General features: G+C 35.3%; 3 protein-coding genes across 4 annotated transcripts; 1 reads left to right on the plus strand and 2 right to left on the minus strand.

The window, feature by feature from the left end:
* Positions 1-7,790: 7,790 nt before the first annotated feature.
* LOC120006385 (protein SAMBA-like) lies at positions 7,791-10,585 on the plus strand. Of its 2 annotated transcripts, XR_005469977.1 has the most exons (4): positions 7,791-8,044; positions 8,692-8,887; positions 9,092-9,202; positions 10,256-10,585. XR_005469977.1 is itself a non-coding variant. In XM_038856407.1 (3 exons), exons 1-3 carry the CDS (start codon positions 7,903-7,905, stop codon positions 10,315-10,317), a joined length of 315 nt encoding a protein of 104 aa, XP_038712335.1. In that variant the 5' UTR covers positions 7,803-7,902; the 3' UTR covers positions 10,318-10,585. The 2 variants fall into 2 exon arrangements, 1 of the variants encoding a protein (XP_038712335.1); XM_038856407.1 differs by lacking the exon at positions 8,692-8,887 and having other exon boundaries at positions 7,803-8,044.
* Positions 10,586-10,733: 148 nt separating this feature from the next.
* On the minus strand, positions 10,734-13,216 carry LOC120006384 (protein NRT1/ PTR FAMILY 5.7-like). The gene is made up of 4 exons (XM_038856406.1): positions 12,926-13,216; positions 12,466-12,683; positions 11,828-12,372; positions 10,734-11,750 (listed from the first exon to the last, which is right to left on the minus strand). Exons 1-4 carry the CDS (start codon positions 13,059-13,061, stop codon positions 10,925-10,927), a joined length of 1,725 nt encoding a protein of 574 aa, XP_038712334.1. The 5' UTR covers positions 13,062-13,216; the 3' UTR covers positions 10,734-10,924.
* An 8,094-nt stretch (positions 13,217-21,310) lies between these two features.
* LOC120006383 (protein NRT1/ PTR FAMILY 5.7-like) lies at positions 21,311-23,686 on the minus strand. Its single transcript, XM_038856405.1, has 4 exons — positions 23,448-23,686; positions 23,096-23,313; positions 22,462-23,006; positions 21,311-22,377 (listed from the first exon to the last, which is right to left on the minus strand). The coding sequence occupies exons 1-4, from the start codon at positions 23,593-23,595 to the stop codon at positions 21,552-21,554; spliced, it is 1,737 nt and encodes a 578-aa protein (XP_038712333.1). The 5' UTR covers positions 23,596-23,686; the 3' UTR covers positions 21,311-21,551.
* Between the last annotated feature and the right edge of the window lie 3,016 nt (positions 23,687-26,702).

Consider the following 26,702-nt stretch of genomic DNA (forward strand, 5'->3'; position numbering starts at 1 on the left):
TACCAGTGGAATTCTTATGTACAAACCAGATTGATGAATCCAGGAAATACCGTACATGGGTAATATTTGAATTTGGCTATATGAATGGAAATGACAGACAGGGAAATATTTTGATTTGACTTGTGATTATGAAAAGTTCATTTCATATTTACAAAGATGATTCATTTTGAACTTAGAATTTATTTATTTTTATGTATTGAATATTGACATATTTATTTCTGTAAATGCTATTAATTATGAAAATATGGGTTCTTAAACAATAAATTTTAAGTGCTTAAGAATTTATTCTGTGATTAGTTTGGCCAACCCTCCTACATGTATCCCTATACATGTAGATATTTGGGAGTGTTAAGTGAAGGGATCCAGACATAATAAGGTTTATGGTTTTGTAATAAATTTAGAATCTCATAAACAGATGTAAGAACTTATATATTAGATCCATAAGTATGCATTTGTTATGTGACTTTTGTATGGATTATTAAGTAATTTGGAAATTTTGATGTTAAGATGATGTAATTCGATAATTAAAGCTTGCGGTATGCTAATCATGTGGACTCGAGTATCTAGGAAAGTACGAATAGTTATCGTGCCGTGTAACTACCCCTGGTAAAGAATTTGGGGTGTTACAGTTGTGTATATCAAAACCCTAAAAATCTACCTATTTAACCCCTCCAAAACCCATATGTCGTTTATAATAAGCATTGGTGTCGTTTTGAGTTGGACTTACATGAGTTTAGGGTGTTTTCGGAAATGTGAAGGGTGCGTAATTATATGTATATAATTACGATTTGACTCCTTTTCGTCTGATATGCTTCTAGGCACCTGCAATGTGCAAATATACAATCCTTAGGCAATATCAATCCTCAGTCTAAGAACCATAAAATACCATGTAAAGGGTGCGTAATTATATGTATGTAATTAACACAACACATGTATAATCGTCATATTATAATTACACTGTTTAAAAAATAGTGTAATTAGTAAATTCTTTATGTCAAAACAACTATTCATCGTTCAATCTTTTATTGACATTTTTATTTTATGTCATAGCATAATTGAATCTATAAAGATATTGAAATGTAATTATAACATTGTATTTAGATTGCATAATGTAATTACATTGTGCAACTAAATAATGTATTACACAATTGTATGCTTTCTCTACAACACTTGGTGTTCTTGGTTATTATGTTATAGCACCAAAGTTGTTCTTCTTAGTCTCTTTTAATTCATCCATTTTCTTGTGCAAATCTTCCAGGCCTTCAATCAAGATTTGCACTTCATCTTTAGATAACTCCTCTTGACTCATGATTGAAACATTCCTTGATTTGTTCATCAAGGATTTGATATCTTCAATTGGTTGCTCATCACTTTCTCCCATGGTTACATTTGATTTGTCTTCTTCGAAATCATCCATTCTTCTATCAACAAAAACCTGCATGCAAGTAAAAAGTCTATAAACATCAAATTTGTAATTTTTTATGGAGAGTGAAATGCTAGTTCGTATACATATTTGATAAAGATTATGAAATTGCCAAGGTAGATCACAAGAAGTAAACATTGATTCTTGATATACAGTTAGTATTTTTGAAAACTGAAAGCAAATTAGACTTACAAATTTGAAGATAGATGATAAATCCACACATTACATGTATTTGTTATATAAACTGAGCAATTAGTATATTGTTAAGATTAGGAAATAGTTATCAAATTCGTTGTTAAAGTATGAACTGTGTAGAGGGAGAGAGAGTGATACTTGTGCTCATAGCATAAAAGTAATACAGATAGAGATTTTGTTTGGGCTACTTTTTATTATAGGCTTTCTTAGAGCCCCATAATAAACTTCTTTGATTAAAGGCTGTTGAAATTATTCTTGATTGAGATGAATTACTCAATTGGGGTAATTTATTGAAGTATTTGTGTTGTCATTGAGATTTTGAATGAGTGATTTCCACGCAATTGTGTTTAGCTTAGAGTTTCGTTGTTGAATTTCAGGTTTTGTTTTATACTCTATAATATCATATTTTATTTCTTTCCTGCATTTGACTCTATTCTGGTTGGTGTTGTTTGTAATATTCATTATGTCCTCCAATAACATACATGTTGATAAGATTGTCTTATTTTGTGCATGTTCATGTTTGGAGTCCGAGTGCAGGAGTGTGGGTTTGGTATTTCTTTTTCTTAAATCAATTATCGATGTACTTGAATGCAGCAAATATAAAGCCCGCTTGGGCACGTGTTTCACGCGAAACTTCGCCACCGTGTGTGCATGTTAAGCCCGACAACTCTCGCGAATATCTTTTTGGCTATTAGTTTGGGTTGTGTGACATCCCACCGAAGCCCGACCCAAGTGAAAGCTGTGAAGATGAGCTTTCGCCGTGGATAATCGAGTTACGAAAAATTAACAGTTTGAACAATTACTCGCCTACCCCTATATATTTTTACTAATGTCAAATTTAACCTTTGCACCCACAAAACCTAAATTGTACATTCTCCACGAAATCCCTCTGCTGCGCCACACTCTCTCACTGGCATACCACCCATCTAGGTTTGTGCTTTACTCTTCACGCATTCTCGTCTATTATTTGCACTCATACAAACAAAAGATCACCATTTAACTTATTATTGTAGGCCTTCGCGATTTGGGTGTTATTTCATTTTGTGTTGGCAAAATCATTATTATGTGAGATCTGTGAAGGTGAGTCTCAATTTAAAATTAAACCTTTTTCTATTACACATGTGTATTTGAGGTTATTTTTTCTGTGCTATAGCAATTTGTTTATTGTGTAAAGAAATTGATCCTTAGTACGCATGGATTTTGCTCTCAATTATTGACCAAATAGATGCATGGTTGATCGAGGGGGTGATCCTTATAAGCAATTGATTTTGTATTTGTTTATCATTATTGTTTTGAAGACTCCTTTTGAACTAGGTTATTGTTGAACTGTTGATCTCTCAGAGTTTAACTTACCTTGTCATGTTGCTCTCAATACTGAATTTGGATTCTTTACTATGTGGTGTTGTATTTTTCTTTTGTGGCTCATGTGGAATCTTGTTAGTTCATCAAATTGATAAGTTCGACTTATTCTAAATTTTTTTCTATCTTAACATGGCTTGTGAATGGCTTACGCTCATCTGACATGGCTTGTGATTGTTGTGTTCAATATATTGCTCACTACTAGGTTTATGCCCTTTAGGAATTTCTTTAGTTTCGAATTTGGTGGATTTGGGTGTTTCAAAATCTGTTATCTATAGGTCAATAGTTTAAGATGTCTAATTCATTTAATTGTGGTTCAATTGCATATGTTCATTATGCTCTAAAATGAATCTATAAATTAAATGTTCCCTCTATATGGAGTTATAATGTCTTGTATGGAATTATAATTTAGGTTGTACATGTCTATTCATGAATTGATTATTTTAGTGAATATCCTTGTATGGAATTCTACAAGTTGTTGACATGTTTGTTCAGTTAGCCTCCTGATTGTGTTTGCTTAAAAATATGCATATCTTGTTGTTCTACAAACTGTTGTAGAAAATGAATCTACCAAGTGAACAAGTAACTGGAGACAAGGCAAACTGGGATGTCTATGACAAAAACTTTTGTCGAAATCTGTGTCGAATGTCAAAAGGTGGGTGATAGGTCAAACACGTATTTCAATTGAGATGTTTGGAAGATTGTCATTGCATATTTTAAAGAAAAAATTGGCAGGTCCTATGATCAACTTCAACTGAAAAACAAATGGGATAACCTGAAGAAAGAGTGGCGATTGTGGGAGAAGTTGATTTTCAAAGAGACGGGGCTTGGATGGGATGACAACGTCACACTGTGCTGGTAGATAACGAATGGTGGGAGAAAAAAATCAAGGTAATCCTTATTACAACAATGTTTTGTTACTAATACATAACTAATTGATTTTTACTTTTTTAATAACCTCACGACATAAATAGATATCAAATTCTGTTACAAGAGGATCGAGAGTGCGCTAAATTCCATAACCAGGGAATTGAATATAGAGAGGAATTGTAGGATTGCTTTCAACATTCCGATGAAATAATTCACCGTCAATTTCAGAAAATGTTGGAAAGCATTATAAGAATGTCCACGGATATTATAAGGCCGAGAGATCCCGAGTTTAGCGTGACTCCCTGGCAAATCATAAAAAATGATAAGTTAATCCATTTTGCAATGATTGCATTGGGACAATTGATGGTACACACGTAATCTCATAATCGTCAGTATGACTCCCTGTCATAATCTCAACTTCAATAAATTTCTGTCCTAATTGTATTACCATCAATCTTGCCCCATTAGAGTTTGCTACTACAAAAAATAATTAATTGGGGTTATCACTCTCTTCCACAAAGTGTGTAATTACATTTATTACACTAAATAATATCATTATCAATTAAAATCACAAAACAGAATGTCAAAATATTCATAATTACATTGTTTTACAAAACTAAATCACACATGTTAGCCTAGTACAAAAGATCATGCAAGAATATTGACATGTTAGAACTTTATTGCAAAAAAATAATAACCTATTTGTTTGCAATAAAAATATCAAACACTTGTAAACTGAAAAAACTAATAGCAAGACTAGTGTCAATACCAACATGGTTAAAATCAAAATTTTACCTAAAAACGAAAAGTGAGTGTAAAATTAAAATAGTAAAATCCTAAGATTTATGCATTCTAAAGAATTAAGTATAATTATCAATAATACATGCATACAAAGTATCTTGTAATCACATACAACATGTTTAACGACATGTTTCAACAAAAATAAAAGAGACAAGTATAAAATTACACTTGAGTCCCCTTCTTTATCAACTAACAAGTTTGTTCCTTCCATTGTGAAAGCTCCCAAGATTGACATTCGACAACGAGTTGTTCATAAAAAATGGAAGAGAAAATAATATTGAAGGGATCATGTTAAGTCTTACCTTGTTCAAGCAATCACTCTTAGTGACAAGTCTCAATTGTCTTATTTTGATGTGAGCATGGCAAGAGACAGAAGAGTGTGGGAATGAAGGAGTTGGAAGACTATTTTCAGGTTCATTGGTCCAGCTACCTAAAGATTTAGCTCTCGCCTATACGTTAAATAAAGCGTTTGTTGGTAGGCAACCTAACTGAGTTAAATAAAGTGCTTGTTGGCTTAGCGGGTATTCTAGGTTGCATCACTGGAACTTTTCCAATACATTATAGGCGAGAGAAGAGAAGAAAAATCCCTCTCTAAGGCCGGTAAATTAACCCTGATAAAGAGTGTTTTATCGAATCTTATGATGTACTACATGTCTCTATTTCCTATTCATGCCTTTATTGTCGATAAATTGGAGTCCATTCAGCAGAATTTTTTATGGGGAAATTGTGAGGCTGAAAATAAGTATCATTTGGTGAAGTGGGACTCTCTGAAGTTGCCCAAGGATAAGGGTGGGCTTATCATTTTCTTTAGTATTTTCAATAAAACTCCTTGGGGAGTGGCATTGGATTTTTTCTAGGGATAGAGATTAGTTGTGCAGGAAGATTGTAGTTATTAAATAGGGTCTAGACAAAGAATGTGATTTCTTGTCCTATAAAAATAATTACATTGTTTTTCAAAAATAACGTAATTTAAGTAAGAATATAAAAAATAATAATTTATACTTCTTTGAAATGTGAATTAGTCTACATTTCACCTTTAAAAGGCCTAATTTCAATGTTTTAAATAAACTTCATTATTTTTTGAAAAATAAGGTATATCCATTGTTTTTGTGTATTCCAGATTATTATTACATTGTTTTTAGTTTTCAAATTGTTATTACATTGCTTTTCAGTGTTCCAGACTTTTATTATATTGTTTTTAACGATCAAGTAAAACATATTAAAAATAGGTTTTGTTGGAAAGAGTTTTACATGCCGACTCTGAATATATAATTTTTGTCAAAATCTAACATGTATTTTGAGAGATAAAACGTTTTAAATATCGTTTAAAAAAATAGAAAGTAAAAAAAAAAATTGTGACGACATCAGGATGTGTTATAGAATGAATGGACTGGTTCTTTTGAATAATTAGAGGTATTTTTGAAGAAAAAAGAAACATTATACACTTTTACATATCATCTTGCCTAGTAATCATGCCACATAGCTTATGAACCCTTATGGATATATCCATTATAGATACGTAGTGCTACCGTTTCGGAAGTCAGTGACAATAAGAAAGATCAGTAGGCCAATCGGGGGATAGGTTTCAGGGTTGATGAGCATTATATACTCCACAAATTTTACTAACTACACTCCATTCCTCATAAACCCCAAGTAAAAACATAACATTATCAAGTATACCCTTTTTTCAATATTTCAAAAGAATACAATGTACATCCCTCTTCTTCATCCTTTGCTAGGGTTTCTCTGCTTGCCACATGCATTGAATCAAATCTATGGCTTTGCCTGAAGTCCTCACAAGCGAGTCTACCATCACCACGACTACCAACTCAGATAGAGAACTTAATGCAGATCAACGAACAACGAGGTCGACCATCAAAGATGCTCAAATCAGGAGAGAGAGAAGAAAGCAGAACAAAAAACTACACACCAACACTATCAACAACAACAACCACCGTGGAACAACAAAAGTTTCTTTGTGAAGTGACTGCTCACTCGCCAGAGTTGGGGTGCTTGATTTTTCTCTTACGATAACCACTGATTCAAGCACCCAAGGCTCCGAGCTATCGCGATTGCGTGAATGTCCACCCAACACCAAAACAACCATAGATGGGCGATAGAGATTTTTCTCGTCGAAGGTGATTTGGCAGGTTTCCTTCTGGTAGGTAGATGAAGATGAACTTAGCAGGAGAAGGATGAAGTGTTTGGGGGTTATGTGGTACGGACAATGAGGTGTTTTAAGATTGGACATTTTGATTAGATTTTGGGGCGGACTTAATAAAATATGGGGTGCATGTAACACTCATCTTTAGGGTTGGGTTTGATTGTGACTCTGGTTATTGGGCCAGTATCGGTCCATACATTTTGTTGCTTGCTAATTTTTAATTTATTTTAAAATTTTGAATTTACGAAGACTCCTTCTTGGCTTTATCATTTTTGGACCACGTAGAGTAACCACAATAGATGGTTTTTAATGGTTCATGGATGCCATTTGATGTCTATTTTAATGGGGCATGAGAAAAAAGGGTTGCAATGGTGCAATTGTGTTGTCTCAGTTTTGTGGGAATAACATGGGGAAGGGAACATGAGTGGCCTCCATGTTGGGAGATGAGAGGGGCTCCAAGTATTGCCTCAAATTTTGGCTCCAATTATTTCTCAAACTCATGTTAAATCACTAATTTTTTTTTTTAAATGACATATTAGATTTTAAAGGTTAGAAATTAGTGTTTAGAGTTTGGGGTTTATGATTTGTAATTTAAGGTTTAAGGTTTAATTTTTAATTTTTGGGTTTAAAGTTTAGGATTTAGGGTTAGTTTAGAATTTATTATTTCTAATTTTTTTCAAAATATACTATATTATAGCATTATGAACATCAAAATACTCAATCACATATTTTAATTTATTATTTAACATAATTCTATGTGGTATTTCAAATTTTTTTTTTTTTTTTTATGATTTAACAAGGTTTTGATGGAAATTGGAACAAAAAATTAGAGCTTCCTCTATCCCCATATTGGCTCCAACACATGGGCCCTATTTATATCAAACTCACAATTACATCAAAAAACAATAATAAATCACACCTTTATTATGCGAAAAATCAAACCCACAAATTTTGCATTATTATAATAAATATATTTTATTAACCCAAAGACATTATACAAAACACATTTCTTTGGCTCAAACAAATTTACATGGTTGATGTTACTTCCGAAGCTATCTAATTTGTAAGGGAGGGAAAGAAGAGGAGGAACATGACTACTTCACCGGCTCATTCATCAATATCAACGACGGCGGTGGTCGGAGGTGGCAGCACCAGCAATGCCGCGCTCGAAGATTTCCATTTCCCCTCCGATCTCATCTCCATCCAAGATCGCAAAGACGAGGCCCTCCTAGGTCTCTCACCTTCCCATTTCATCATCTTCTGCTTTTTATTATTCGTTTCTTTTCTTTTTTTGATTTTTTGATGGATATTTGTTTGCTCAGTTGCCGGTCATTACATTTTGTTTATGTTCTCTCTTTTGTATGAATTAAGATATTGATTGTGCACATTTGGCCCCACAACTCTTTAATTTCTGCGGATTTTTTTTCTGAGTTATAGCTATTAACTCATAGAATTCGTCAGTTCTTCATTCCTTGGTTTACACATGGTCTCTGGTTTTGTACTTGGGATTATTGTGTTAGGTTTTGCACCATTAGTGGTGTTGTTCCATTTACTTGTTGCTTGACTGCTTAGTAACTTGAGGTAAAGGGGACTAAGAATAAAGGGAACTATGGTTGGTGCGTTAGAGCAAGCAAACACTTAGTAAAATACACAAGGTAGATATATAGTCTTACACCTTACATTTTGATTCTATAACTATGGTATATTTCCTGGGCTGAGGTGTTATCGTTTTGATTTATTTCCAAATAAACGGAATCCTACTTTTTAAAGGGTCACAATCGTGGGCATGATTCATATTTCTGAATGTTATTTTGATGCTACCTGAAGGACTCTGTACAACTTCAAGAGGCTTAATTGGTTTAATTTATTGGAGACGCAGGGACTACTGTCTTGATAATCATTAAGGCATTGACGATTTGATCGTATGTCCATTTTGCCTTTTCTAATGCATGTTGAGAGAGAAATAGCCAAACCTCCAGAGGCATGTACTTCGTCACGATGAGGTTCACAATCTTAAGACCAATCTATGTTGCTTTGTGAATCCTTTTGTGGTCCTAGCGCAACTTCGCTTCCAGGTTTTTCCGTATATTTGTGTCTTTACATTTTCATTATATGGTACTCATATGTTATACTCTGTATGAATTATGTCAGTGTTTTCTTTGCTGTTGTATTTTTTCCATAATTCTGTTACCACTTGAAGAAAAAACAGAATTATATCCGGAAATCAAATTGAACTTCACATTCTTCTTGAACTTCTAATTGTTTTTTTGGCATTGCAGTTCTTAAATCTGATTTGAGGACTGCACTAAACAGAGAGGTTAAATCTTTGGACAAAGATAACTGGATGTTTGAAGGCCCCCGTTCCCGTATCCATCTTATTTCCAGACCAGGTTAGTCCTTCGACACTTTGAAAAAAACAAGGGTTAGTTCTTAAACATGCCAGTTACCATTTGATTTTGGTAGACTTCTTCTTTTGTCATTGCTGTTGTTGCTTGTGATTGGAACTTGATATAAGCTGAGTTCTTCATCTTTTAGTGCATTTATCAGCAGTTACCTGGTATTCTGAAAATACTGATTCTGCACTATTTCTTTTGTCATGTCAAAACCTTGTTTTAGTTAACCAGATTTGAAAGCTTCTATTACATGGACTGTATGTTCTTGTTTTAATGTTGACACTGGATGTTGGGGAGTATAATTTCTATATGTGGTTTTGGGTAGCATGTTATAACATATTATATATTGTAAATGTCCTTTGAAGCATGTAACTTTATAGTTTACTCATCATGAGGACCAGGGTCATTCAAGCAAACATATGCTTTAAGCCTCACCTTATTTTTTGCACATAGTTTTAAGTCCTTGTTCTAATGTGCATGTAGGGCACATGGTCTAGGACTCTAGGGTAGTAGGAGCTAGTGAAAGGATAAGAGGAAGACCAAAAAGGATATGGATGGAAGTGATGAGAAAGGATATGGGCGCCAGAGGATTAGTGGAGAGTGAAACTCTTGATAGGCACTAATAGCAAAAGAGAAGCCACTATGCTGGCCTATTTCACGGATTCATGCACGCAACCTGAACTGTGTGTGACAAAGGCTTCATTATGATATAAGAGGCATAGATTATTTCTGAATTAATTACTTCTTCTTAAAATTTTTGTATGTGAATATTTGAGAATTACGGGATCCATAATGCGAAGGATATGGTAAATATATCTATGGTAAATATGGGACTTGCTATGAAAAGTGGATATCAATAAGAGGGGGAAGATTAGCATTGTCTCGACAATGTGCTGCCAGTGCCACTGTTTTAAAATTGGTGATGCCATGTGAATAAGCATAAGCTTGCCCTATTCTATGCTAAGCCACTCAAATTTTTTAATTGCTTATTCTTACATAATATATAATGACAAAATGTGACAACATATGTTCTTATGGATTTCTATTCAGGTATTTTTCTCCACAGGAAGATGGAAATGGCCAAGAATCAGAATTCGGCACAACCAAAATGATTGATAATCCTTTGGAGTTTGAACAGGTGCACCTTGCTTCTGTTGACCATTCACAGGTGCTGTTTTTATCATTCATGGATTGGTCTAAATTTTTCCAAACTTATGTTGAGTGGTATATATCATCATGCAGTACTGAAGGTTTCAACCTTATTGCCCCTTAAAATTCCTTTCTATTCTTTAAGTTCAAAGGTATGTTAGTGACAAAAGAAAAACAAATAAGATTGAAATGTATCATGTGCTTTTATCCAGTAAATTGGCTGTGCCTCAAGCTTTACAGTTGTTAGATCCTCTCACTCTCTCTCTCCCCTAATGTTATTGTTGATAAACCCCCTCCCACATGTAATTAATTGTACTCACATAAGTTTACCATTTAATATGATGACAGAGATGTGGATTATAAATGTAAAAATAAAAAATTGATGAGAAAGTTATATGTTAAAATTTTTAAATTTGCATCTGGACAACGCTTAAATTCGAGCAATTTCAAATGAACGTATCCTTGAGACTTGTTCTACTATCTCCATTTCAACTTCGAGTCAATAAGATCAAATTAAGTTCAATATAACTGATGACCATGTACTAGAAATTGCTTTAAATTTCCAAGTACTCATCCCCTTCCCTGAACATTTTTATACTGATACCTTCTTGCAATCACCACAAAAGCACATAAATTCAACAAAGTCAGTACGGCCAACAACCAGTAAAAATTGTCCAGCCGACTTGTATTCAAGTCCTTACCAAACCAGCTCTTCCCACTCTTCCCTGTCACATGATCTGCAATTGTTATCAAGAAATTGCTCAGAAAACTCCCAACTCCAATCACACTCAAATAGAAAGCCAAACCCAAGCTTCTCATTGAATCTGGAACTTGGTCATAAAAGTACTCTTGCAAGCCAACCAGGGTGAACCCATCTGCTACTCCTAATATCATGTATTGTGGAACTAACCAGAACACACTCATCGATAACGATCCTTTTTTGGCTATCACTGCTGGATTCTCCTTCTCTGCAATCCTTACCCTCTCCCTTTCTACCAAGGCCGCAACAGCCATTGATAGTATTGAAAATACCATACCAATTCCGACCCGTTTGAGAATACTAATCCCTCTCTCGTTTCCTGTACTTTTTCTCAAGAATGGAACAAGAATTTTGTCATATGTGATGACAGAGATTATTGTTCCTACAGCAGCAAGAGCGTAGATTGACGCAGCAGGTATCATGAAATTGGCACCAATTTTCCTATTCATCGTACCCCCTTGTTTTACAAAGAAAGTGGAGGCTTGGGATAGACATATCCCAAACATTAATGAAGTCAACCAAATAGGTATCATGTTAAGGACAAGCTTCAATTCCTCAACTTTTGTCACGGTAGCTAGTCTCCATGGATTATTATAAATTTCCTTGTCTTCGAGCATCGCTGCTTTGTCTAAACACCTGTTATGATACTCAATTTAATCAAAAATCTCAATAAGTACTAGAAATTCTCAAGCAAATTCTGTTTCATTTGTTACCTAAGCCTGTTAGTATGTCCTAAGAATCTTGCTTGGGGCGCTGTTGAATCGGGTTCTTCATATAGCAGCGCCGGACTTGTAGGATAAGGTAGTTTTCTCTTCCTTAGAGCTGCAACCAATACCTGTAGCATGGGTTTTAAGGGGCTTCCTTGTGATAATCTGTGCCTGTAATAAGGTTTCCCAAGGTAGAATGTTGGGATTGTGATTGCCATCGTAATGGTGAGTATAAGATTTGCAACTCCCCAACTTGTGTTATCTTGAACATAAACTATAACAGTCACTCCAAGCAAGAGTCCACAACAAAGTGCGAAATTCCACCAATTGAAGAAAGACATCTTCTTCTTTCTTTCTTCCGAGTGACCATCATCGAATTGATCAGCTCCGAGACTCTGAAGGCATGGCTTGTGCCCTCCAGTCCCGAGCGAGATACAATACAAGGCGAGGAAAAACACCACTTCATGAATCTTCCTTGGTTCGGTGCAAATGCCTCTGTTGCACGGTATCAAACTTGGGATGAATTGAGACATTGTCAAGAGACTTAAACCCTGATTTTTCACACAATGAGACCAAATTTGAGTTTCTTGCTAAGGAAGTAACATAATTAGGATATGAGTAATATTTTGAATGGAGAAACTTACAATAAGGTATATGAGGGATGAAATCAGAACCATCGTGAATCTGCCGGTGTAGGCATCGGCTAGGAATCCTCCGATTAGAGGTGTCATTGTTGTGACTCCAGTCCAGTAATTGACATTCTTTGCTGCTGTTTTGAGGTCTTGATGAAGGACTTTAGTTAGGTATGAAATCAGATTTGGAGCTATTCCAAAGTAGCTTAGCCTCTCACTGAACTCAATTGCTGCCCCAAAATTGATGCACGTATACATAGTCAAAACTACCATCCATATGCAAATACTAAATAGTATGTATATTAAAGAAAAGCTCTCTAATTACAGAGTTACAGTATGTTATTTATGAAAATTGAAATGGTTTGCTGGTTTAGCCTAAAAAGCCGATGTTAATTCACATATATGTGCGTCATTAACACATTCAAACCGCATATGTAATTACATGTTATATAGCAAGGAAGGAAGGACTTACTGATGATGAAAAGAGAGGCTTTCCATACACCAGTCGAAGCTCGAAGAGGAACACTTCCTTTGTAATCCACAGATGAATCATGCACCCATTTATCTTCTTCAGCTGTTCCAGCTTTTCCTTGCTTGTTAATCTCCATTTCGTGCTCCTTATTGAGCAGAGAGAGTAGAGGAAAAACTTTTCTGGGCAAGTGCGGCTTGGGTGGTGGCTCTTACATTCCTTGTTCTTTATAGATGGAGGATTCCTTGTGCCTTCATTCATAGGCAGAGAGAGTATGCTTTGTTTTCTAATAATTTTTTTTTTCTTTATTTAACTGTGTAGATCTTTTTTTCAATGAGAACTTGGAATCACAAACTTATAGTGATTATTAAGTAACTTAAAAAATAAAATAAAATAAAAGAAAGAATATTAGGTAGACACATCGGGCATTCGGGCCTGCAATAGTCCACAAACTACGCGTATCAATTAAGTTCACGGAAAATTCTTGTGTATTAACAATGTATGCCTTCAACCAAGTAGGTCAATCCTAAAAAGTTGAACTATATGTATCCTTGATTACAGGGCCGACCCTAATCATTTTGGTGTCCCAAAGTGACACGTTATAGTAGTGCTCTCTTGCAAAAACAAAAATCACAAAGTGAGGCGGTACTCATATAATTTTGTATAAAAAATGATCAATAAATTTACAATCAAATCTAAGTTCAAATATAAATATAAAATCTGGTCTTGATACTTTATAAGTCGGTACAATCCAATTCATACTTCAAGAGAGAAGAGCTTAACAAAGCATAAAGAAGATTGAAGAATATCAAGAGTAGGAAGATCAGAGAAGGTAGAGAGGAGAAGAAGATAATGAGAACTGCAATTTGTATTTTTGCAATAACTTCAACTTGTACAGACATCGAGTTTGAATATATAAACTGAATACAATTATTCTTTGAATAAAAGCCAACGGTCATGAGGGATATGACCATTTATCAATATAAAATAAAGTTCAAAAATAGGAACATGATTATTATCTCAAAACGCTGCACTTCAGCACCACTAAATGAAACGGTGCGTAGTGATGAAAAGGTCAGCAATAACAACAAGAGCCCAAGACGGTGCGCATAATAAAACAACCAACTTCCTAAGAACCTACGAGGGAAACCCTAACTCCAAAATGGCACAAATGTTACAGCGTGAAGGAGAATATCTGAAGATCTACTGGTCATGATGCTGGAGAAGGTCTGATGCCCAATGCGCTAACTTTGGTGGCTTTGGGTTAGGGCCAAACCTGCTTGATTAATTTGTGGTTATCCTTCCATATTTAATTAGACTATAGAAATCGCAATTATTGATGAAAGTACAAGAACTCATTGTCTATAGCAAGAGCTCCAAATTATTAAAACTTCCAAGTGAGATTCACAATTTAGTGAATGATGGAAAAGATAAAAATAGATGAAATCCCCTAGGCTGGGATTCTATGTTCACCACGTATTTCCTTCTCCAAATTGTACAATATTCATAATTGACCATGTCAATTTCATAATTGAGACATATATAGTAACACCATATAGCTATGGTTTTGTTTGAACCAGAAATTTTGAGTGGGCAAGCAAATTGGTACTTGAAATGAGTGCTGGGTAACTTTTGGAAATGCGTGACCAATTGGGAATAGTCAATGGGTCAGAAAAGTGGCATAATCCTCCCAAACGAATTTCTTTTTGGGACTTTATAATGATTTCATTATGACAAGCATGCCTTCCATGATTCCAAAATCACTTAAAGGTATCCAATTAACATGGGCACTTGACATATTCCTAGAGTTCTTTAATCAGGGCGATAGTGCCCATTACCCACTACCTCAAATTAGAATGGGGCTCTGCCATGCTATCCACTTAATTAATGTATTAGACTAGTACTTGGCAGGGCTATAGAGGGGTGTTGAATCGGGGAGTGCTGTGAATAGTTTTATTGAAAGGAAAGTGTTATTTTATAAACCTGTGGATGAGAAAAATAAGGCAAGTTTAGTCAGCATGTTTGCTGTCACATGAATAAAGTCTTACTTTATTCTTGCAAAATTCACGGAGACTTGCTGTTATATTAGCTTGTTCTTGCAAGATTTATAGAGACTTACCGCTGTATCAACCGTCTCAACAGTCGATGTATCAACCATCTCAACAGCTAATGTGTGAATTGTACAGAAAATGTAGGATTCACGGAAACTTACCGTTGTAACAGCTTGTTCTTGTAAGATTCATGGAGACTTATCGCTGTATCAACCGTCTCAACAACTGATGTGTGGATCATAATACAAAAATTGCATCCATAGAACCCCTTGTTTGGTTGGAAGTTTTTTTTTGAAATACCACTAAAAAATATGTTTCTCATTGGAATCGAACTTTGGTCACACATATACCTAACTCAACCGATTGCCAACCGAACCACCACTCGTTGGTTAGTTGGGAGTGTTAGATGTGTCTTTTTTCAGGTAACAAGAGTTACAAATGTAAAAGATTGGTACAAGGTTACTTTCTTCCTTTTTATCTTTCATGATAAATCGACTAAACTAACGAAAGATAAAAAAGAAAAGGAATGAATAAATCAATCAAAATTTCGAGAGGCTTCGAATCCTCTGACTACCTGAAAAACTATAGGAATATATGATAATATAGGATAATATGCATGATAAGTTAATCGATTTCATTGGTTGTTTGTTTATAAAATTTTAAATTTTCGTTGCGTGTAAACAAGGCGGGTGATGTAATATTTCTCGTAAGTGCACAAGAGTACTAATAGCATAGTATATGCAAGTAACGAGATCGATCCCACAGAGACTAATTAATTCAATTATTATACCTAACTTATTGTACGAATGAAAATTGATGAATAATGAGAACATGAATGATGTGATTAAACTAACTAACAAGGACTGAAAATTCATATTTTTCTTTCTTTGGGATATCAATATGAGAAGAACACTAGGGCACTAATTTCACCTAGTAATCAAATCGCAAGCATTCAATTAACAAATACACAATTATGATTCCGATTTAAGGGTTAGTTCTTCCTTAAATATGTTGGTTTGTTCGTTCGTGGTGTCAACAAATATTATTAAAAATGGATTAATCTTGTTCGGTTCGTAGATTTTAACCCAAGTCTAACAACTCATTACGATCTAAAGAATTATAACAACCAATCAATCCCTTAAACCTTGTTCATTGCAGTCAACAATTGATTTCCTCAATTCCAGTTCCGCTAAAACATGTGAATTCGGTTCGTTCCTTTGTCCTGACTATATGAATCTAATTGAGCATTCAATTGGTAGTCAATCAATCAAACAAGCAATAGATTATAAGCTTGGCAATTAAAGACAAGAATTATGAACCAAAATTATACATTCAATTAATTGAAATACTTGCAAAAATCATATTAGGCTACATCAAAACCTAGCAAAGAAGTTTTGTTATTCATGTTATAAGAACACAAGGAAACTAAATATGAGAAAGCCATGAACCAAGAATAAGAATAAAGAAAAAAACTAGAGATAAGAACAAGAACAAAAGGTAGAGAGTGTGACTCTCCAATTCCCCCTAAAAGCTGTCGTGAATATCCCTTTTATAATGGGAAGGTTGCCCTCAATTAATCTCCTTGTCCAACTCGGTTTCTTTCTTTTGTTTGCTTTTGATTTCTTTCTTCCTTGTTTTGATTTTATTTCCTTCACTCTTTCTTTGTCACGCACGTCTCCCTCTTTTGTCTTTTCTGGCGTCCCTTTTGCTGCTATTGTTTACTTAGTCGGCTCTTTTTCCTTCTTTTGATTCCTCTATTTTTGCCCATAAACCTGAAAATCAAAATCCACAAATATTCATGTAATATCCGACTTCATTCCAATGAAAAAGAGACAAAAATAAGCGAAAAGTGAGGCATAAAATATGTAAAATATCATACGATTAGCGGGTTTGTGGGCCTGTTAGGCTAAACGATAAGTTGGGCTCAAATATCGTTCACTGTATGGGCTACACAACATTTATTGAGTATTTTCATTTCTCTTCAGTTAAGTATAAGAAAAAATCTATAAAAAAAATTAAAATGTTTGAAATGTCAGTTTCTATGTATAGAGTCTTTTGCTAGATTGAGTTTAGAGGCCGTTTGGTTTATGATATTGCGATGTAATGTGAATAGGATTACAAGTAATCGAAATGTAGTTAATAAGAATACAAGTAATTCCATTTCAGTATTTGGTTGATGATGATCAATGGTCATCCAGTATCAGTTATTTTCCAAAACTACCCCTCTTTAATATCACTTATCTCTAATGGCTCTTATAAAAGAATTGTAATTCTTTTTTTTTATTTTTGTATTTATCCTTATATATAAAACATAAGATGAGCACTAATTGCAACATGTTTTTAACTAAGTACACCACAATCTAAATAAACCCCAATAAAAACATAACAATATTGAGTATACCCTTTTTTGTGTTTTTTCTAAAAAACACAATCTACACCCCTTGAACCCTAATTCCCAATTCTTTCTCTACACCACCATGAGGAACCCTAATTCCCAATTCCAAAATCCTACCCCAGATCAGAGTATCAGACCCAAATCCCCCTAAGCCACCCGATCCCAAATCCTCCCAACGTTGACATGTTTTCAGCTTGAAGGTGAGACCATGGGGTTGGGGAAGGGGGGCAATGGTGGCGGTGGTGAGGAATTTGAGGAAGGGAACGGTGGGACTATGGGGTTGGGGAAAGGGAGGGCAGTGGTGGCGGTGGAGGTGTTGGAGATGGCTTTGTCGTTGTTGGTGGAGATGAAGGTGGTTGAGGGCGGTGGTGAGGAATTTGAGGGCAAACAATGGTGGGAGTTCAAAGAGGGGCTTGAGGATGTTGTTCTCTCATGGCACAATACGAAAGCCGTTGTTGCTTGAGATCTAGATCGGCAAGATACGATCAACAGTGAGTTGTCTCCGTCGAAATTGTTGTGGGCTGTCTCCGTCGAAGCTATTGTGGACAGCCTTTGTCAAAGTTGCTATAGGTCTTCGTCGAAGCTAGGGGATGAAGAACAAGAGTATGATTTTGGGCTAAAATGGTAGGGTCAAGTGGAGTATTCATAGATCAGGGTTTTTAGAGGATTAATGGATGTACTTCGTTAAATAAGGGGTGTAAATAGTGCTCATCAAAACATAATTGAATACCTATGAGATAATACAATTATCATTCAATTTTACATGTATACACCAGTCTGATTGTATCCATTCTTACTTATATTTATGGATACTGTATTATATTTAAAATTATAATTATCCATTATGTTACGATTTTCTATGTTTATATATCATTTATTACCACTATATATCATTTAATAATTTTAATGGATGTTTCTAAATGGTCAAAGCTGCATAACAAGGTTTCGGGAAATGTGGCATTCAAGTGGATGAGATTAGCGAAGGTTACTTTTGTCTTTGTGTGATGTTTCAATCAATGCAATCAGAATACCATATTTAATTAGATGTTCATATTACATATTTTTTAGTACATCCACCTTATGGGTAATCCAATCTAATTACCATTATAGGTAAATATAAATATGAACCAAACGATGTAATGTAATGCAATTCGAATTACGACCACAATACATGACGTACCAAACGGGTCTTTAGAGCATCCACAATGGGTCCTCTCTGGAATGCTTGAAAATGAAGCTTTCTCCATAAATGGAGTGCTAGACCTCCACAATGGATAAAATTTGACTATTCAAAATTCGGAGAAAGTTTGCAGCTATTCCATATTTGGAGTAGTTCTTAGGGAGAGAAAAGTTGTTGTTGCGGGACCCACACAACCAATAAGGGGAAGAAAGAGACAATGGAAAAGAGTATGGAGTGTTAGCTCAAGTGTGTCCACTGTATTGGAATGTAACACTTGTTTAATGAATAATTGCACAAGAATTGAGGTGTTTGGAGTGTAGGCACAAGTGTGCCCACTATGGATGCTCTTCGCTCACACAGAGTGGTGTGTTAAGTGGCTACCCCTACAAAAATATAATAATATTATAACATATCCATCCATTCCATTCCAGTACGGGCTAGCACATTTGGTCATTGAAATATTTTCAATGTTTCAATATGCATACTGAAAGATTTTTTGTGCTAATTCGATACACCAAAAATTCAAATTGTGTCAAATTACACAATCGGGCAGATTTGCCCAATTTTGGTCAGTCAACGTGCCCATGTGGCATGTTGACCTTTAAGAGGGCTTGACATGACAAACGGTGTTAACGACGTTAGAAAAGTGATGAGTTGTATAGATTTTACGCGCCCAATATCAACTCCAAAACACCCGAACCCAATATTTCACATTCACACTCTCGATCAACACTCTCTCGTTAACCCTAGATGCATAACTTCTCAAAAACACGAATCCCACCGTAGATCACCACGCTCTCTTTCGACGATTGTGATTTTTCTCCGTTTCAGGTAAGTGGTTATCATTTAATTGATTTTTCTTTGTGTTCGGCATATTTATGCCAATTTTAAGAAGAAATGGCCAGGAGCTCATTTCAAAAGGCTTGTGTTCGATTGTGCAAACGCAACCACAGGCTCAGGTTTTCCAGGCAGAGATGCAGAAAATGAAGGAGTTAGATGTTGAAGGTTGGCAATAGCCAACATTTAGCCTAATATGTGGACTAAGGCAGGATTCAGCCCCTACAGCAAGAATGATTCCATCATCAACAATGTGTCAGAAAGTTTCAATTCCAAGTTACTAGAGGTAAGAGACAAACCTATAATAACAATGCTGGAGTGGATAAGGGCAGAGGCAATGGATAGGCATGCTAAGAATCAGATTAAGATGAGAAGGAAACAAGGTAGGCTAGTACCAGAGGTACATGACAGATTGAATAAAGAATTCAACAAAAGCAGGACATGGAGAGCAAAATGGAGTGGAGATGCTCAACACTCCATTTTTCAGGTTTCAAAAAAACCAGAGCAATATATTGTTAATGTCGGGCAATCTTCATGCAATTGTAGGGAGTAGGGCTTAACAGGGATACCTTACACACATGCCGTAGTTGCAATTGGTTGGCTAAAAAAAATACATTCAACTTTGTGCATGTCGCCTATACAAGAAAACTTACATGAAGATTAACCAACATAATGTAGCACCAACTAATGGACAAAACTTGTGGTATCCGAAGGTGCTGACAAGATTATCCCTCTTCCAATTCAAGTTTCAGCTGCTGGAAGACGAAAGAAAAAGAGAAGACGAGAGCATGATGAGCCTCAATCTAGCACTAGATTGAAAAGAAGGTGTCCCAAAGTGACATGCATTAAATGTGGAGGAATTGGGCACAACATTAGAGCTTGTAAAAACTCACCATTGGAACATGTGACTTCATTTACATACTATAACATCCCTGTTTTGTTTTATAGATAAATATATGATATATTTCATTTGCAACAAGCCATTGAACATGTAGGTCCTAGTGATGATGAGGGGAGGAGGTTTTGGTAGAGGAGCTATTGGTAGAGGAGCTGCTGGTCGAGGAGCCGTTGGTAGAGGAGCTACTGGGAGAGGAGCCATTGCCAGAGGAGTTGCTGGTCGAGGAGCCACTAGTAGAGGAGTTGCTGGTCAAGGAGTAGGGAATTCTGGACTGAGTTCACAACCATCTACTGCTAATAGAGTAGAGAATTCTAGACTTGAGTTCATAAACATCTGTTGCTACCAACAGTGCGAGTCCTAGTAAAGGGCAAAAAATTCATGCTATTAGAAGGATGCAAGATACAATGTCAACCATTCAGGGAGCAACATCCACTACAAGGTACACTTCGATATTGAATCAAACTCAAGAATCCATCAATCATGCAAGGAAGAGTGCATAGGGATTAACTCTGTCTGTTTTGAACTATATGGCTTATGTAGCCCTCTTTTGATCCACTATGCATGGATGCTTATCTATCCCTATTTTCGACATTATGCTAGCAATTTGATGTCACTTATTTTGGACATTATATTGCCCTTAGCTATGTTTTGGATAATTTTGTTGTTTAAATGTGTGATTTGAAACAAGAATGATCTTTCATTGTTCGATTTGGTACATAAGTTAACAATTTGAATACACAAAACGGTTACAATAGGTGTCAGGCGGAGATTTGTCCACATCATTTTTATATTTTAGATTAATGCATTAATTCCACGTGAAAATTAATTTTACAAGTGTTAAACAAAACTTAACGGTCAACATGTCACATGGGCACGTTGACTGCTCAAAACTGGGTAAATCTGTATGATTGTGTTTCAGTGTGCAAATTGAACATAAGAAATCTTTCAGTGACAAAAAATGTTATTACCCCATTCCAATACTAAAATGGCTCCCTTTGGAGTTTTCTATAGACTCCATTCACAGAAAAATAAAATGGCGCCACTTGAATAGAACCTATGCTTCACTTTTGGGAATAAGCGAATCAAGGCAGCAAAATCTGGAAAAGGAAGAGAAAAAGGAGGCAGATAGGGCCTTGATGTTACAGTACCAAAGCAAAACAGAGCTTCATCACCATAATTATTGGCAACCATGTCACCAAACACAGGAATTATTTTAATCACATTGTGTTTTTGCTTCATTTTTTTTTTTGGTTTAAATTTCCCAGTACTCATTCCCTTCCCTGCACATTTTTATACTGATACCTTCTCGCAAACATCACAAAAGCACATAAATTCAACGAAGTCAGTACTGCCAACAGCCAGTAAAAATAATCCAGACGGCTAGTATTCAAGTCCTTACCAAACCAGCTCTTCCCACTCTTCCCTGTCACATGATCTGTAATCATTATCAAGAAATTGCTCAAAAAGCTCCCAACTCCAATCACACTCAAATAGAAAGCTAATCCCAAGCTTCTCATCGAATCCGGAACTTGATCATAAAAGTACTCTTGCAACCCAACCAGAGTGAACCCATCTGCTACTGCTAATATCATGTATTGTGGGACTAGCCAGAACACACTCATAGACAACGATCCTTTTTTGGCCATCACTGCTACATTTTCCTTCTCTGCAATCCTTAGCCTCTCCCGTTCGACCAAGGCGGCGACAGCCATTGAGAGTGCTGAAAATATCATCCCAATACCAACCCTTTTGAGAATACTAATCCCTCTCTCGTTTCCTGTAGTTTTTCTTAAGAATGGGACAAGAACTTTGTCGTAGGTGACGACAGCAATTATTGTTCCTATAGCAGCAAAAGTGTAGATTGACGCAGCAGGTATCATGAAACTAGAACCAATTCTTCGGTTCATCGTAGCCCCTTGTTTTACAAAAAATGTAGCGGGTTGAGCTAGACATATCCCAAACATTAAGGAAGTCAACCAAATAGGTATCATGTTAAGGACAAGCTTCAATTCCTCAACTCTTGTCACAGTGGCTAGTCTCCATGGATTTTTATAACTTTCCTTGTCTTCGAGTATCGCTGCTTTGTCTAAGAACCTGTAGACACTCAATTTAATCAACATCTTTGCAAGTAGGGAAAAAAAAAAACTCAGAGACGAGGATTATTTCTTAATTGATTACCTAAGCCTGCTAGTATGACCTAAGAGTCTTCCTTGGAACAAAGTTGAATCGGTTTCTTCATATAGCAGCGTCGGACTTGCAGGATAAGGTAGTTTCCTCTTCCTTATAGCTGCAACCAATACCTGTAACATGGGTTTTAAGGGGCTACCTTGTGGTAACCTGTACCTGTAATAAGGCTTCCCAAGGTAGAATATTAGGATTGTAAGTGCCATTGTTATTGCCAGAATAAGATATGCAACACCCCAACTTGTGTTATCTTGAGTATAAACTATAACAGTCACTCCAAGAAAGAGTCCACAAGAAAGAGCAAAATTCCACCAATTGAAGTAAGACATCTTCTTCTTTCTTTCCTCCGAGTGACCGTCATCGAATTGATCTGCTCCGAGACTCTGAAGGCATGGCTTGTGCCCTCCAGTTCCGAGCGAGATACAATACAAGGCGAGGAAAAAAACCGTCTCATGAATCTTCCTTGGTTTGGTGCAGATTCCCCTGTTGCACGCTTTCAAACTCGGGATGAATTGAGACATTGTCAAGAGACTTAGACCCTGCTTTTTCACACAATGAGTCCAAATTTGAGTTTCTTGCTAAGGTAACTTAATTAAGATATGAGTAATGTTTCAATGGAGAAACTTACAATAAGGTATATGAGGGATGAAATCAGGACCATATTGAACCGTCCGGTGTAGGCATCGGCTAGGTATCCTCCGAGTAGAGGTGTCATCGTTGTGACTCCAGTCCAGTAATTGACATTCTTTGCTGCTGTTTTGAGGTCTTGATGAAGAACTTTAGTCAGATATGAAATGAGATTCGGAGCTATTCCAAAGAAGCTTAGCCTCTCACTGAATTCAATCGCTGCTCGAATAATGAATGATTCACATTTAGTCAAAAAAAAATAAGTAATCAAACATGAACAAATATTATTTAAACGTTTAGAACTTCATTAATTAGTAGTTGCATGTTATATATGCAAGGAAGGAAGGACTTACTGATGATAAAAAGAGAGGCTTTCCATACACCAGTCGAAGCTCGGAGAGGAACACTTCCTTTGTAATCCACAGATGAATCATGAACCCATTTATCTTCTGCACCTGCTCCTGCATTTCCTTGCTTGTTAATCACCATTTCTTGCTCCATCTTTGGCAAATTGAGCTATGAGAGTGGAAGTAGCAGAGGAGGCTTTTGTAGAGATAAATATTGTGTGGGAAAGTGGGGCTTGAGTGATGGGACTTGCGTTTCTTTACCTATATAGTTGGAGGATTCTTGTTCTCCAATGTTTTTCATTTATTTATTTATTTTTTACTACTGTACTCTATTGGTTAATAACTTAATATTATGGTGTTCCTTCATGGACATCTGATAAAATTGGTCAAAATTATAGTGCTTTATTAATCTAGTCCTATTCAATCTACAAAATAAATTTCTTCTCTTAATGTAAGAGTGTAAAAAGTTCTAAGTTTAAGTTTTAGCTTAACTCATTTACATAATAAACAAGACCATTTTTTTGGGCATGTTTGAACTTTTATATTAAACAACATCTAAATTAGGCTCCAAATTCAACTAATTTATAAAAGAACAAAGTCTGAGCCAAACCCTAAACCCTAAGCTTTTGAATGGCTCGTAAGTGATCTTGGTTATTTATACGTACCCTTAATGATATAACATTGTTAATTATGCACGATCGACATACTTTTAACGAACTAGAACTAGGCTAGCCCTAGGATGTGTAACTGTGGATATCCTTGATTTGTGGTATGCATCCATATCATATTTAAATAGACAATAGAAATTGCACTTGTAGATAAAAGTACAAAAATCCGTTGTCCATATTTAACTGTATATATACTTGATTTGTGGTTGTGGTTCCATATTTAATTAGACTATAGAATTGGTCAAAATTATAGAAAAAAGTACAAAGAATACGTTGTCCATAGTAAGAGCTCCAGACATACGAACCACTCATGTGAGATTCACAAGTTAGTCAATAATGGAAAATATAAAATAGATAAGATTTTCCAATTTGGGATTTATTTGTTCAGCACGTAATTCCTTCTCCAAATTGTACAGTACTCATAATGGAGCTTGTCAATTTCATAATTGAGACATAAATAGTAACCCATGTAGCTATGGTTTTGTTTGAATCAGAATTTTTGAATGGAATAGTAAGTATCATAATCTTCCCATTTGTTATTGTAGAGTAATGCTACACTTTCAAATATTGTCTCCCATTACAAAAATTATTGGAGACATAAAGTAGGGTGGAACATATATTCAGTGGTCCTGTTTCAAAAATTTGGGTCTCCCATTACAAAAATGATCTCTTTGGTGGCTTGAGTGTCTTATATGGCCTCCAGTTCTATTACCCGAGTTTTGGGTATCTGAATATATTTTGGTCTATGACCTTTAAAAAAAAAATTGTCTCCCATTTGAACCTCCAATCCATCCATGTGACACGTGAGATACGGTTGATTGTGAACATATATGTATAATGATTTAAATATGACGCAAATGCCTTTCATGATTCCAAAATCACTTAAAAGTGATTAATTAACTAGTGTACTAAAGCAGTGGCTTAGGACGAGTTCATGGTCTTAAGTTTGAATAGTCTTTTACTTTAATTAAAATAAAAAAGGGTATCCTTTGTAATGGTAAAGCTGTTGGAGAGTGTTAAGTTGGGAAGGGCTGAGAATGGTTTGATCGGAAGGTGTTCGATATGTTTTTAATACTTAAATAATAATAATGATAATAATAAATTGGTAATTATTCTTAAGGTATATGCTCAGATCAATGGCGAATTTAGGATTAATTGAAATCACTAGGGGCAAAAAAATAGTGGAGGGGTTTAGAGGCAGCGCTCTCGGAAATTTTTTTAGAGTTCTTTATGTAATTGATTTACGAATATAGACCGCAAATAAAAAAACACATTAATAATAATTCAAAGTAATAAGAAAATGCATTGTAATTATCGCAATTGTTATTTACGATTTTTCATACTTTGAAAACACAATATTACAATATCATTAATAATAGTTTCAAGCTAAAAAACTTGAGGGAATAGTCAATAGTGGACTAATATAGTGATATTCATACCTATAGAAGACTAGAAAAAATCAAAGAAAGGACATCGTCGTCCGTCAAAGATTCGAAGTCACCTATTGCCTAGGCTTAGGGCTCTATTTGGGTCCGCTTCTGTCATGTATAATTAATGGATAAAATATTTGTGGAGCATATATTCAGTGGTCCTGTTTCTCGATAGAATTGTTGATGTTGTTAATTCCCCTTGGCTGTCAAGAGTTGATGTGTTTGCAACTTCTTGCAGAAGCTTCGGGGTATTACTTTGGCGTGAAGTTGCCAAGGGCATCCGGTTCCCATGGTTTGTTGGAGATACGCATGCAGTAGTTGCAAAGTTGCTTTATTTAGCACAAGTTCCTGCAGCACAAAAAGTGCGCTACTGGTTACCAAATGGAGGAGTAAATTTAATCAGTTGCTTTCTGTGTTCTGCCTTTTTGTTTTGTTTTGTATTTTCTTGTGTTTGGATTGAGAGATTTGGAGAGAATGAAAAATAAGGAAAAGGGAAGGAAGGAAGAGAAGGCAAGAGAATGTAAGGAAAAATACATCAAAAAGAAAGGACAGAAAAATAGTTTAATTTATTAGTTTATTATTATTTTTTATGTTTATAGTGTTATGTCAAAGGATAAAATATGTTTTTAACTTATAAATAACTTAATTAATAATCTCTTCCCTCTAAATGACTCCATTTTGGAAGGAAATAATTTTGATAAAAATTTAATGAAATCTTCCTCCACTTAATTTTTTATAAACTATCCAAACAAGGGAATTAGAAGGAAACTCTTTTTTCCTTTCCCTTCCCTTCTCTTCTCTTCCCTTCAAATCCCTCAATCCAAACACATTAGGGTCAACACCTACAAAAAAAGAAGAAATATTAAAAAAATAAAAAATAAAAAAAATGATAAGGGGTTGGTTGAGTGTTAAAAAAATATTAACACCCGACATTATTAATGATTGGCTATTTGGGTGGTTTTCTAATAATATTTTTTTTGTCCCAAAAATGGGATTAGTTTCAGCAAAATAGAGTATTGCTTTAAAATTTTTATCGAATGTCTCATCTTTGATTTTTATAATTTATCACGGTAGAAAAATGTTCTAACCTCGAATATGTGTGGTTGGAATCATTTTTTGAAGGAAGACAATTTCCTTTTTTTGGAAAAAAAGGCATTGAAACG

This window comes from Tripterygium wilfordii, chromosome 9 (assembly GCF_013401445.1).
Source record: "Tripterygium wilfordii isolate XIE 37 chromosome 9, ASM1340144v1, whole genome shotgun sequence".
NCBI lineage: Eukaryota > Viridiplantae > Streptophyta > Magnoliopsida > Celastrales > Celastraceae > Tripterygium > Tripterygium wilfordii.

What these genes read in the sequence shown, in the direction of transcription:
- LOC120006385 (XM_038856407.1), top strand. Translation starts at nt 7,903, where the DNA reads ATGACTACTTCACCGGCTCATTCATCAATATCAACGACGGCGGTGGTC. An exon ending in CAAAGACGAGGCCCTCCTAG is followed by an intron (nt 8,045 to 9,091) that starts GTCTCTCACCTT and finishes TTGGCATTGCAG; the next exon opens with TTCTTAAATCTGATTTGAGG. An exon ending in CCATCTTATTTCCAGACCAG is followed by an intron (nt 9,203 to 10,255) that starts GTTAGTCCTTCG and finishes ATTTCTATTCAG; the next exon opens with GTATTTTTCTCCACAGGAAG.
- LOC120006384 (XM_038856406.1), bottom strand. Translation starts at nt 13,061, where the DNA reads ATGGAGATTAACAAGCAAGGAAAAGCTGGAACAGCTGAAGAAGATAAA. An exon ending in AGCCTCTCTTTTCATCATCA is followed by an intron (nt 12,684 to 12,925) that starts GTAAGTCCTTCC and finishes ATTTTGGGGCAG; the next exon opens with CAATTGAGTTCAGTGAGAGG. An exon ending in CATCCCTCATATACCTTATT is followed by an intron (nt 12,373 to 12,465) that starts GTAAGTTTCTCC and finishes GTGAAAAATCAG; the next exon opens with GGTTTAAGTCTCTTGACAAT.
- LOC120006383 (XM_038856405.1), bottom strand. Translation starts at nt 23,595, where the DNA reads ATGGAGCAAGAAATGGTGATTAACAAGCAAGGAAATGCAGGAGCAGGT. An exon ending in CATCCCTCATATACCTTATT is followed by an intron (nt 23,007 to 23,095) that starts GTAAGTTTCTCC and finishes GTGAAAAAGCAG; the next exon opens with GGTCTAAGTCTCTTGACAAT. An exon ending in GGTCATACTAGCAGGCTTAG is followed by an intron (nt 22,378 to 22,461) that starts GTAATCAATTAA and finishes GAGTGTCTACAG; the next exon opens with GTTCTTAGACAAAGCAGCGA.